The sequence below is a fragment of the Henckelia pumila genome, chromosome 3 (genome assembly GCF_033568475.1).
Source record: "Henckelia pumila isolate YLH828 chromosome 3, ASM3356847v2, whole genome shotgun sequence".
Lineage (NCBI taxonomy): Eukaryota > Viridiplantae > Streptophyta > Magnoliopsida > Lamiales > Gesneriaceae > Henckelia > Henckelia pumila.
Window position 1 is genome coordinate 183,970,700 of NC_133122.1, and position 12,402 is coordinate 183,983,101.

The 12,402-nt window shown below is 37.5% G+C and overlaps 3 protein-coding genes across 3 annotated transcripts; all 3 read right to left on the bottom strand.

Annotated features, from left to right (window-relative positions):
* Positions 1 to 2,126: 2,126 nt before the first annotated feature.
* On the bottom strand, positions 2,127 to 6,041 carry LOC140886823 (proline-rich receptor-like protein kinase PERK15). The gene is made up of 9 exons (XM_073293693.1): positions 5,578 to 6,041; positions 4,543 to 5,317; positions 3,754 to 4,284; positions 3,573 to 3,659; positions 3,406 to 3,476; positions 3,241 to 3,317; positions 2,962 to 3,109; positions 2,706 to 2,867; positions 2,127 to 2,477 (listed from the first exon to the last, which is right to left on the bottom strand). The coding sequence occupies exons 2-9, from the start codon at positions 5,237 to 5,239 to the stop codon at positions 2,202 to 2,204; spliced, it is 2,049 nt and encodes a 682-aa protein (XP_073149794.1). The 5' UTR covers positions 5,240 to 5,317; positions 5,578 to 6,041; the 3' UTR covers positions 2,127 to 2,201.
* Positions 6,042 to 6,118: 77 nt separating this feature from the next.
* LOC140886824 (uncharacterized) lies at positions 6,119 to 6,763 on the bottom strand. Its single transcript, XM_073293694.1, has one exon. It carries the CDS (start codon positions 6,721 to 6,723, stop codon positions 6,208 to 6,210), a length of 516 nt encoding a protein of 171 aa, XP_073149795.1. The 5' UTR covers positions 6,724 to 6,763; the 3' UTR covers positions 6,119 to 6,207.
* Positions 6,764 to 7,364: 601 nt separating this feature from the next.
* Positions 7,365 to 10,544, bottom strand: LOC140887068 (uncharacterized). The gene is made up of 2 exons (XM_073294092.1): positions 9,211 to 10,544; positions 7,365 to 8,033 (listed from the first exon to the last, which is right to left on the bottom strand). Exons 1-2 carry the CDS (start codon positions 10,312 to 10,314, stop codon positions 7,722 to 7,724), a joined length of 1,416 nt encoding a protein of 471 aa, XP_073150193.1. The 5' UTR covers positions 10,315 to 10,544; the 3' UTR covers positions 7,365 to 7,721.
* Between the last annotated feature and the right edge of the window lie 1,858 nt (positions 10,545 to 12,402).

Below are 12,402 nucleotides of genomic sequence, written 5' to 3' on the forward strand. Positions count from 1 at the left end.
CGATCTGCACTTCGGAGGTTCCGATCTCCTGTATGCAACTACGTGTACAATCTCTAATGCCACATCCCGAGTGATGCAAATCGGAAGCTCCGATCTCCTGATCGGATATTTCGATCGCTCCCAATGCTTTCTAACTGGCTTCGCTGGTTCTGATCGGATCGGAGGTTCCAATCCCAGTTAGGACCTTCCGAATGTCCCGAGCCCAATTAAGCATTTATCGGGCATTCTGGACCAAATTCCTTAGTCCGTTGGATAATATATATAAAAAATCTCTTAATCATGTTTTATTAAATCTAAACATGCTTAACAACTTAATCTTGTAAAATGAGATCGGACTACTACAAAAACATTAGATGTTATTTATCGAGAGTCTACTGATTTTTTTAAAAGCAGTAGTCTACTGGTTTTCTAAAAAAATTCATCACCACTGCTAAATGTTATAACTAACAAATACACCCGAAAGAAAATCGAAAAGACTTGAATTCATATTTTATATTATTAATTTTTTAGACAAATGACGTTAAATTACTTAAAATTCAAAGTTGGTGGAATTTTTTTTAAATCACATATATTAAATCTTTGCATGAAAGAATATTGTTTTATTTATTTTCGATAGAAGATTGAAATATATATATATATATATATATATATATATATATATATATATTCAAGTGGAAGATGGTGTGAATATAATTTTCAATTTTTAAATGATAATATTTTCGAATGGTGTTAAACCACTCGATTTTCCACTAGTTAGGTTCAACGATGGTTACAAAGGATTACATGTTTTCTTGGTAGGATGAGAACGTTTCAAGTATAACAAAAATATGCCTAGATCATATTTATGTTACCATAGTGTAAGGAACTTTTGAACATGTATGCATTGAGTAGGTCTCTTATATGACGGGTCAATCATACTCATATTTACAATAAGAAGTAATACTTTTGAAATAAAAAGAAATATTTTTCCATGAATGACCCAAAATCTAAATTAGATATTTGTCCACAAAATTGACTTATGAAACAGTCTTATATGAGTTTTTTTTTCCACATGCATTTGAGTTCCCCAATCACCCAATGCAGCTCAAGATTCAAACAACTCAACAAACTTCATCACTATCTGTATAATTCACTAGTTTACAAACATATGTACTTCACGATATTCACCGCACAATCAGAAACTTCATGATTCTAACACAAGGGCATCCTAAACTTTTGAAGTGATAAAATTCATTATTAATTATTATTTATTCACCACAAAAAGCGAAACTCCATCCATATATTTCAAAGTAATTATAATTACATTACATCTCTATAAATTAATAAAGTGGTAGATTTGAAATTCACGAAAAATAAATTTATCGAAGCAATAAAAAAAAATTGAAATCCAGGGCCCCTCAATTCCCTCAATCCAAGCTCACCCAAAATGTTTTCTTTACAACTTAAAAGAAAATCTTGAAAATTGGATTATATAAGCAAAACAGAAGGAATAACAACATAACACCATATTTACTAATTAATTTCACTCACGAATCCACAATTTTCTTATTGGCAACATTTGGTTTACATGCTCAAAAGTATTCCGTATTTTTTCTATTTTGTAAGGTTACGTTTGGATGGAAGGATTTGATTTGAATAATGAATTTGAAATATGATCTATCTTAAGTGGATTTCAAATCTATCATAATAACTACTAACTACTATACTACTAACTATCCGTGCGATGAATTTAAAATCTATCCAATATATAAGATAGAGTTGGCAATCTCTAATTAAATAAGTGAATATAAATTTTTTTTTGTTTGTAACTTTTTTAAGAAAAATCCATAATTTTTACCGTCCGCAACAGTATCTAAATACATCCATGCAATCAAACATATTTGAAATCCGTAACTTTTAAAATTTTCAATCCAACCACAACCTAAACCTTTTTATTACTTCAAATTTAGGAGAACCAAATATTCTAATTATTTTCTTATAGATCAAAAAATATTTATGTTGCCGCACGGGTGTCATAGACTCATAGTGCACTTGATTTTCCAAACACAGAACAAAATAAAAAATTAATAATTATTATAAATGATATTGTTATAAACTTGAATGGCAAGTGAAAAAGGATGCGAAATCAAAGTCATTACATGACAGAGTAAATGTAGAAAATCTTGATCCTGCATGCATTCATATATTTTCCCTCGTAGCATTTACTTGGCATGGCTTGATTTTGCAATCTCTTTGGAGTGATCACTGCTGGATGAACCTGATGGATTCAATCCATACTCACTCGTCTCCCCGTACTCGCTGCTGTTGAATTCCTGACTCGACATCACCATTTTCCTGAATTTCATCATATCAGCATTGTATGCACCAGTGTCATACGCTGAAGTCTTCCCGCTGGGGTCGTATGCCGCGCTTTGGCCTGGTTTCACGCCTTCATTCAAGTCTTCAAGCGACGAATCTCCCTCCAACGCACGGACGATCTGATATAATTAATGTATACATACCACCGATATATGGTGTTTGAGTAAAAGTAAAGACATACATAGTTGTGAATGCATGGATCGAAGAATTCTTTCTTCCTTCAAGCGAAAAGGAAAGTTGAAAATGTGAGTTTGTTTTATTAGAGAGAAACTAATTAGTCTCACCCCACCAAACAAAACCATGGGTACTCTGCCCTCATTTGTGATATGAATGGTTTTAGTTACTACCTGGCTCATCTTGGGACGTCGTCTTGCAGAGTGGCGAATACTGGCTGCTGCACAGGATATCATGCGTGACATTTCATTTGGAATGTAGTTGTCTTCGAGGCGAGGATCAACTAGATCTTTGTAGTTTCCATCTTCCAAGGATTTGGATAGAAGAGGCCTAGCCTGAATTCACGCAAGTTCTTGTAATAATAAATATATAGAAGGATGAAAAAATACATTGGAAATTGCTTAGGATTAATTTGAGGGCAAGGCAAACCCAGTCTACTAAGCTATCTTCCATGGTTCTATTGGTTAAGTCTACAGGTCTGCGGCCAGTTATTAGCTCCAAAAGCATGACTCCAAATGAGAAAACGTCGGATTTTTCTGTGAGCTTGCCGCTTGATGCATACTCGGGAGCCAAGTACCTGAACGCATATCCAGAAAGGCGATCTTCTTTTAAATTAATTGACTGATCTTGATGAAAATGAAGACACTTCTACTAAACAAACCTCAGAACCTCCTCGATGGGGTATGAACTAACGAACGATATACTAACCCGAAAGTTCCCATGACACGGGTAGAAACATGAGTGAAATTGTCTGAAGTGAGCTTGGCCAACCCGAAATCAGCAACCTAAGACAGTACAAGATATATACCACACGCGGAGTTAAAATACTTCATAACTACAGCGTCCGTGAAATCTGAGGACATTTTTCTTTACCATGGCTTCGAAGTTTAAGTCCAGAAGAATGTTTGCTGCTTTGATATCACGGTGAATGATCCTAGGGTGGCCTGAAATGCATATAAAAACAATCATTTTTTCCTTGTCATAGACACGCAAACACCCTAAGATTCAAATGGAGGGATATAAGTTGACGTTTTTCTTACAGTCTTCGTGTAGGTATGCAAGCCCTTTAGCTGATCCCACTGCAATACGAAGCCTCGTCGCCCAATCCATCACCGGTTGGCCTTTCCCTGTAACCAAATTTTTTTGTTTCACATATGCAAGATTATGAATCACAAACTATTATATATATATTAACTAGTCCCTTTCAAAATCTAGACATACCATAAAGGTGGAATTCCAAGGTCTTGTTGGCAACAAATTCGTAAACCAGCATTCTCTGTCCTTCAGCAATGCAATATCCAACTAGAGAAACAAGATGACGATGATGCACACGACTGATGATTTCAACCTCAGCCTGGAATTCCCTCTCCCCTTGACCACTTCCGGACTTGAGGCTCTTGACCGCAACCTCCGTCCCATCGGGTAAAACACCTTTATGTACGAACCCGAATCCACCCTGGCCTAACAAATTCGCCTGAGAAAATCCACCGGTCGCGGCTGCTAGCTCCTCGTAGGTGAATTGACTCTTCGAACCAATACCACCCATAAATGGCGATGATGGAGGTTGTTGCATAGGCGTAGGATGTTGCCCTGAGTAACCTGAGCTGAAATCACTGCTCGTGTTTGCGGGAGGTGGGGGCGGTGGTGCACCCCATCCCGTTACCGGTGTTCCCATGAGTCCATTAATGTTAGTAGTTTGGTCCATTAATGGACTATTCCACTGTGCTGAAGCATTGTAGTATTGGTCACCTCCTGCAAGATTAAAAAAATGAAATACATTCTTAGCAAAAGGTTTATTTTAATTCAGTAAATGGGGGTTTACATTATTCTCTGACGATGAAATTTGATCTTTTTAGCCAGACTAAAGTTCTACTTCTACTGCACATTTTCCAATCTAAGAGTAATGATATTTAAGCAGGGTGCTTAAAACATAATATCCATATATATGAATAGAAGTTAAGCACTACTGCTTTCTGAAAACAGAGGACTTAAATAAATAGGATTGCGAACCTGGAGGCGGGCGTGATGGATCCATATAATATGACGGCCTCTTCCTCCTCCTCGAAAGTATCAGGCATGCGGCGATAAGGGCAAGAAACACGACTCCTCCGACGACTATTCCAGCAATGATTGCTGTACTTGCATTTGAATCAGATGGTGGCGACGGGGGAGCACCAGGTCCTGATAAAGAACCTGATGATTTGTTAGGTGGAGCTGAATTTGGAGTGCGAGGGGGAGACAAGTTATAAGGCAATGGAGGTGCTGGAGAAGCAGCCGCCCGTGGCGCTGGAGGCGGAGAAAAGACAGGTGCGGGAGGAGAACCTGGCGTGGCAGGGGCATTTGTTGGAGCTGGGGGCGTTGGCGAGGGAGTGGTGGTGGATGGAGGCGGACTAGAGTTGACGGGGGGAGGCGGTGGTGAGGCAGTGACATGGGGTGGTGTTGAAGGTGGTGGAGCTGAGGGAGGTTCTTCTGGTGGCGGAGGAACGGCGGCGGGCGGTGGCGATGAAGTTGGTGGTGGCGACGTTGGAGGGGCCGGGGGAGAAGACTCTGATGCTGCTGGAGGAGGAGATTCGGGTGGGTCTTGCGGGGGAGAGGAAGCCGGAGGAGGAGAAGTTAGCTGTGCTTTGGAAGAATTTGCAAGCTGATTAGCTGCTTCTTCAATAGAGTTAGCAAATTCAGTTGGAGCAAGATCAGGAGATGAAGCCATTTATGGAATGAACTTCCAGAAAGGATTCGTGCCGATGGACTATATATGGCATCGCCAGCAAATAGCCTTTATAACAATCTAACATACAGAATGAAAACAGTTCAAAATATATATATATATGATTGATCACAAGATTTCCAATCCTGTATTCACCAGAATAGTCCTTTGTTGTAACCAATATCATGCATGCAAAATTAACAATGTTCAAATAAATCAAAGAGAACAAATGATGTGATGTGCTTTTCAGCAATCGAATCCAATTTTTAACACGTACTCGTGGGTTCCATGAGACAACCTCAAATCAATGTTGTGCAAGAAGTTTAGAGGGAGAAATGTACCTGAAGATTGAAGGGCTCTCAGAGGAGAGAGAGAGACAGAAGCTCTTGCATTGCGTTTTTTGTCATATTTTTTGTTCGTGCAAAGGAAGGGCTCATCTGTTTTCTCTCTTAAATCTCGAATCTGGTGATTTTAAAACACCTCTAATTTAGGCTAGGGGTTGGTTCATCATCTTCCTCTTACAAAGTTCCTATTTCACCCATGTTTTATTTTGGGAATTGCCTCTTAATTTTAGGTTGCTTGTTTTCCTTATCGTTATTGCGTGTTTTACTGAATCTTGGCAATTTTAAATGTACCAGAGGATTTATTAGGATTTGGGAGTTACACTATATATTCATGCGTCATAATTAATTATTTCCATCAATCTTGCCCAAGGCAATTCTTTGGGACAAAATTTTGCGGAGGAATTATCCAATTGAATTGAATACCTTTCAACCTTTTGTAATCTTTCACTTTTAAACTCGATTCTCTTGTTTAAAATTACTTATTGAACTTACCAAACTAGAGCTATCGTTAAACTTGTACTTATATGGTAAACGAATATAAAATACATATTTATACTTAATTATATAACATACAAGCCATTGAATAAAAGAAAGCACAGCTGACATTCAATATATGCAAAATGAAAATCAACCGAAGCATTGATCGGTAGGCAGCGGGCCGGGTATGGATCCCTGTTGAAGAAATTGCAACCCAAAAACGACGATAATGCCCAACAACGACAAGTAAGACAAGCCCTCCACCGCTCCAAGCAAGCCGAATGGCCCGTTTGGCAGGCCCGAACCCGTTTTGGACTTGGTGTACAAAGACCAGGCCACGATCCCCACCACCACGAGGTAGCTCACTCCCTCCAGAGCACCAAACGATCCCCCCGGGCCTGGGGGAAGCCCGCAGCCGGTGGTCTTGAGCGTGTATAGAGACCAACCGATGACAGGCGTGGCAATGAATCCCCCGCCGATGGCCGCTACTTGTAAAGGGGATGAGTCGCTTCCTTCGCTGCTTTGCTTGGCCATGGCTCGGGGTTTCAGCATAGATTTGCTTCTGCTGGCATTGGGGCGACGGTGGTTTATGGGCGACGCCACTGCAGGAGACAACCGGAGGAGCGACATCTCACAAGGGAGGATTAATTGGTTCACAATGTTCATGCACCTTATCCACTGTTATAGTCAAATTTATAAAAATAACATCGTCCATAATTTTAATCAAAATATATTCTTTCTGTGTCGATACTAAATTGGAGGACATCATGTAAATTATACTTTAGATAACATTAATCAAGATATTGGACATCATTTAATGCTTGTGACGATCGACCCGTTCAATTTTATTTGTACGGAATTAAATTAAAATAAAATTACAAAATAGCCGACTACCAAAACTAATTGAATTAAATTTTTGTAGCATAATAAACCAAAGGGCAAATGGCTATTATTAGAATTTAGAAGGGCCAAATGAATAATATAATATAATATAATATACATAAAAAGATTGTTTTTCGTTGTTTTTTGTTACAGGTTTCAGTGATCTCAGCGAGAGAAGATCAGCGCCGTCCATTACAACAATTTTATATAATTGAATTACACGACATTAGGTCTGGTATTATACAAAGTAAAGAAAGGCCCAATGGTATGGCGAAACATGTTACCCGGTGACCCGTTTGGCCCAAATCAACAAACCATCGCCAGCGAAGTCGTAAAAAATGGCAGGGTAAGGAAAGGATACCATGAAAACTAATATATTATGGTAAAAGTTGGCTGACACAACATCATGCAAGCAGCACGTGGGAGGCAGAGCAATTCATTCACATCATCATTCCACCAAAACGACGTCGATCCCGGTGTTTTCATTGTCTTTTTACAAGCCAATTTCGAAATAAAACAAATTCAAAGAACGAGTTCCTCCAAAATCCAAATTTCTTTCCATTTTCCCTCCGACTGAACACCCCAAATAACTACCATTTAAACCCAAGCAGCAACGGCTACTGCATTGAAACCCAACATGTAACCACTTTTTGAATCTTATAACACTCATGCACCACAAAATTCCCTCCAAAATATGAACAAAGGGCAACCTGCAAACCAAGATGACTTCGAGTGCCAGCCATTTTCATTGAACAAACCTCACTTTACCATGGTTGCTACTGCTAATGGTGTTTCGAGGATTTGCTGTACGGCAACATATCATCATCGTCATCATCATCTTCATCTTCTTCATCGTCTTCTTCTTCTTCACAATCATCATCACCATGAGAATCTTCATTTCGTTTCCTTTTGTGGGATGAAGATGACGGCAATTCTTGGATTTCCTCATCTAGGTCTTCTTCTTCATCTTCCTCCAGATCTTCCTCAATTTCAGGGTCCTCATCCTCATCTCCAGGGATCATGTCACTACCTCCTGTTTGTGGTTCAGCACGCCCAACAGGTTGAACCAGGTACCCATTGTCATAATCTTCCTCCTGTGGTAAACTGAATTATTTGAGTTTAAACAAAATACTTGAAATTTCCATCCAATCAGTAGACCTGGTTTTTTCATAAAAAGTTTTTGGATGTTGCAGCAACACAAGTGTAAATTATGATATATATGACATAAAAGCATATCCAAAGAGAAGAGTATGTAAGAATAACTTGCCACTAAGAGAAACCAGGACCAAAGATACCAAGATCCAAGATGGTTAGGAAACAACACTCAGCCACTAAATCATCATCATATAAAGAGCAAACCAATCTTAAAAGAGACAAGATAAACACTCGTATCCCGCAGATACAACATAACCCCGAAGAAATTACACATTTCAGGAAAGAACAGAAAAGATAAAGTAATAATTCAGTCCCAGCTAAAGTAACAACAAAAATGGCATACAAAACTACAATCAATGCAACACATAATCAGGAAATGGATGGCAGAACAAGACAACTGCAAGTCACCGGTTTGACAAAAAATGGAAGGATTTGGCAGGAACGATGGAACAAATATCCCTCTTGAGTAACTAACAGCATCGAACCCATTTCACTTGTCGTAATTTGTATTTAAATGCCACAAAAGACTCAATTTGAGTCCTACATCATTAGAAAGCTTCCTAGTAACTAGGAGCCTTCAAGTTTTTACAGAAAATGAGTTCTAGAGCACAAAAGTGCTTCCAGAAACTACTATGGCGAGATCTGTCCGCAACATAAACTTCTATTTTGATAAGTATTATAATACACGAAAAAAATTAAGAATATCAGCAAACAACCAACAATACAAACCCATGACGTGCTCTACCAAAAATGAAACACTTTCAGAGGACTTGACAATTGTGACAGAAACTCAGAAGAAAATTTTCTCTGGCACACCAAGCATAATTAGCTACATTAGTGGCACAATATCCTAGGTACAAAAAAGGTCAAAGTGCTGAAAAAAATGGCAACTGCTCCCATTCAAGAACCCTAATCTGTGTAAAGAAAGCACCAACAATTACAGTTCACAAGACAAGCTTTAGGCATCAAACTATCTATCAGATTCGTAGAACACAAAAACATTAGCATGCAGGAAGACAATTCATCGTAAATTCTAAAATAACTGTACTTTGAAATCAACCATCAAGAATATATAAGAAAGAAAGGCCATTTCTCAATTACAGAGGGATCCATCACCTCATCCTCATCGTCAAAGTCTCCATCCTCCTCAACAGCCTGCTCTTCCTCCCCAGTCTCCCCATTATCGTCCTCATCTGCATCATCCTCACCTTGCTCATGTCCATCAATCTCACCCTCCACACTTGTCAACCTCCCAGTACCACCCGCCTCCCCGAAATCCCTCTCATCATTATTCACCAGATCTTCCTCTTCTTCCTCGCCATCCTCATCCTCATCATACTCCACACCATCTTCGTCCTCACTGTCATCAATCTCGTGTACTTCGACCACATCCTCATACTCTCCCTCGTCATCTTCATACACCTCCACCAAATCATCATCCTCTTCTCCTTCGTCTTCATCCTCTTCCCCATCCACAGCAACCACCCCAAAACCACCATTCGAATGGGGATGAGAATCCCTGCTACCTCTGCTCGACCCGTCAACCACTCTAGGAGTTTCTGTTTCCTCCTCATCAGCATCACTCTCCTCGTCCTCGTCTACATCCACAACTCCCTCAATCCCAGCTTGATCACCGTTGTTCAACCTGAACGGATGATCCTCTCCATCAACCTCTCCACTCCCAGGATCATCCTCCTCTTCTTCTTCTTCATCCTCTTCTTCGTCCTCTGATTCTGGCCTCTCATTCTCATCTACATCCATCTTATCCAAAAACTTCAAAGACCTAATTAAACCAAAAACCTGAGCCCGGTAGTCCTTAATCCGTGTCACGGGGCACTCATAGAGATCCAAAGAGACCAACCTCAGCTCCGCCAACGGCCTCAAGTCGTTAATATCAGAAATTCTATTGTTGGACAAGTCAAGGTCCCGAAGCGATTCAAGGCCCGCTTCAACAAGGAACTCTAAGCCTCCGGCAATTCTGTTGTCTGACAGGATTAGCCTTTGCAAATTCCGGAGGAGGGGGAACTGCTCTAACGACGAGACGCCTATATTGGCTATGGACAAGTGCTGCAGGTTGTGAAACTTCTCGAAAAGTGACGGCTGAGGTAAACGGCCGTGCAGGCACTTGACGGCGCCGTCGAGGGTTAACGATCGCACGGAAGCGACGTCCGTTTGACCGTCTAACGCCGCCTCCACCGCTCTCTCCCAGATCTCATCCATTAATTAATCAAACTCTTCCTCTTTACTGATCAAATTCACAAAGCTTTACCCACCAATTAATAAAACGTAATATGATTAAATTTTTCGTTTAAACTTTGAGGCTGAAGCTTACAATCAACCCTGGATTTGGGATCCCAATTTTCGTATGTATTTCGTCTCTCTCTCTAAAACGCCATATCCAGTGAGGTTATCTGGCTCGCTCATAGATAATGGAGGCGAGTCGCGCCCGAGTTGAATGACTTGTGGTATGATTAGGGTTGAGTTAAGTTTGACCGTGGTTGGGTAAACTTGAACGCATGTGCATTTGACGTGTCAATCGTTTCTGGCCGTTCGATTTTCGTTACCAGGATCGATGACGTGGAATGTATATCAACGATAGAGATGGGCTCATATTGTGTTTCTTTGGAAGGCTTTAAAGAATCTGGAAATATGATCCAAATTTAGCTACCAGAGATCTTCACCAAAAAGACAGATGAGCACAAAAACTCGTAATTTAAGTCTAAAAGATTAATTTATATAGTCAAGAATCAAGATATTGCGGAGTTATAATTGTTTGCTAGAAAGCGTGTGCAATATAACTAATATTTCGTGGCACGCGTTGCGTATTCGTATATTTCGTTTTTTTAACGAAAAAAATAAATAATAAATTGTAAAATTAAAAATAATAAAAATATAATGTTTTTTTAAACAAATATTCACAAAAAATATATATATCTTATAAAGTGAGTGTCATTTTTGTAAATAAAATAATATCAAATAGCACAAAGTGACTTTTTAATGGCTAGAAAATAGGAAACCGTATAAAATGACTATTTTGCCCAATAGTTTTGGTTTTATTGAAAATTATGTTAGAAAATAAAGGTAATTTCAAATCAAGTTTCACCAATTAATTGAAAGTTTGTTAATTAGAAGGTATCTACTTTAATAATATAGTAAGATTAGCGATCGTAATACATGATTTTTACGTGGTTGATAATTTGGTATATAAATTAGAAAGAAGTTGTAAAAAAAAAATTGTAAATAATTTAATAAGAATTGATAAATGATTAAATTTGAAAAAAATAAAGATAAAAAGAGATAAAAAAAATGTTAGAGAAAAACGATGATAATTTAGTAATTTAAGATCTAACATAAAAGATATATGTGTTAAATTTACAGGTAAAATAGAAAAAAAATTTGGTGTAATTTGACATATCAAAATCGATTAGTCTAAGAGGTTGAATTATTATAATACTAGGGGTGGAGGCTTTATATATAGTAAATATATATATATATATACTGTTGCACGCGATCCGTACATATACATAAATTTTTTTATGATCCGTGCATATACATAAATTTTTTTTATGTTAATTAATTTTCATACTATTTTAGAACTCACATGATGAATTATATATTCAAAATTTTAAAAGTGATAATTCCTCTAATCTAAATCTTTCAAAAAAAAGTATCTAATCTAAAAATTCAAAAATACAAACAAAGATAAGAATATCATTTTGGTAAATAATATTGTTTCAAGTGGTTAAAAAAAAGCATATTATATAAAATGACTAATTTGTATAATAATTTTGGTTTTATTGTAAATTAAATTAGGATATAATCGTAATTTTATCACAAAATTCACCAATCAATTAAAAATTAGTTAATTAGTGGGTCACTACTATAATAATATAATAATAAAATAAGTATAGATATATAGTTCTATTGATTCAACTGTGTGTTTAAACCAAAAAAATTGAGGAACATAAGAAGAGACTATTAATAAATTTAATATAAAAATTAATAAATTAATTATTCAAAATAGATCGCTAATAAACCGACTTAGGATTCATCCGTTTTTGTTTTTAACAATCTCTAGTTTCATATATTGAACTAAAATTATAATAAAGTATTGTTTGATATGGATGATAAAACACTAATTGATTATTTATTTTCTTTTATTTTTTATGACGTAAAAACCCACAACTGTTATTTTTCTGTGCACATTAGGTAGACCTTCAAACTAATACAATTACATTCTAATAATCTTATTCTTTTAGGCATTGTTTTGTTTACCATATTACTAATATATGTATAACTTATCACATC

Bases quoted from the DNA above. Each gene is read 5' to 3' on its own strand.
- LOC140886824 (XM_073293694.1), bottom strand. From the start codon at position 6,723: ATGAACATTGTGAACCAATTAATCCTCCCTTGTGAGATGTCGCTCCTC.
- LOC140887068 (XM_073294092.1), bottom strand. From the start codon at position 10,314: ATGGATGAGATCTGGGAGAGAGCGGTGGAGGCGGCGTTAGACGGTCAA. The intron at 8,034-9,210 runs GTGATGGATCCC...AGTTTACCACAG, and splicing joins ACTTTGACGATGAGGATGAG to GAGGAAGATTATGACAATGG.
- LOC140886823 (XM_073293693.1), bottom strand. From the start codon at position 5,239: ATGGCTTCATCTCCTGATCTTGCTCCAACTGAATTTGCTAACTCTATT. The intron at 3,318-3,405 runs GTAAAGAAAAAT...GTACTGTCTTAG, and splicing joins ACTTAAACTTCGAAGCCATG to GTTGCTGATTTCGGGTTGGC. The intron at 2,478-2,705 runs GTAGTAACTAAA...TAATTATATCAG, and splicing joins GACGTCCCAAGATGAGCCAG to ATCGTCCGTGCGTTGGAGGG.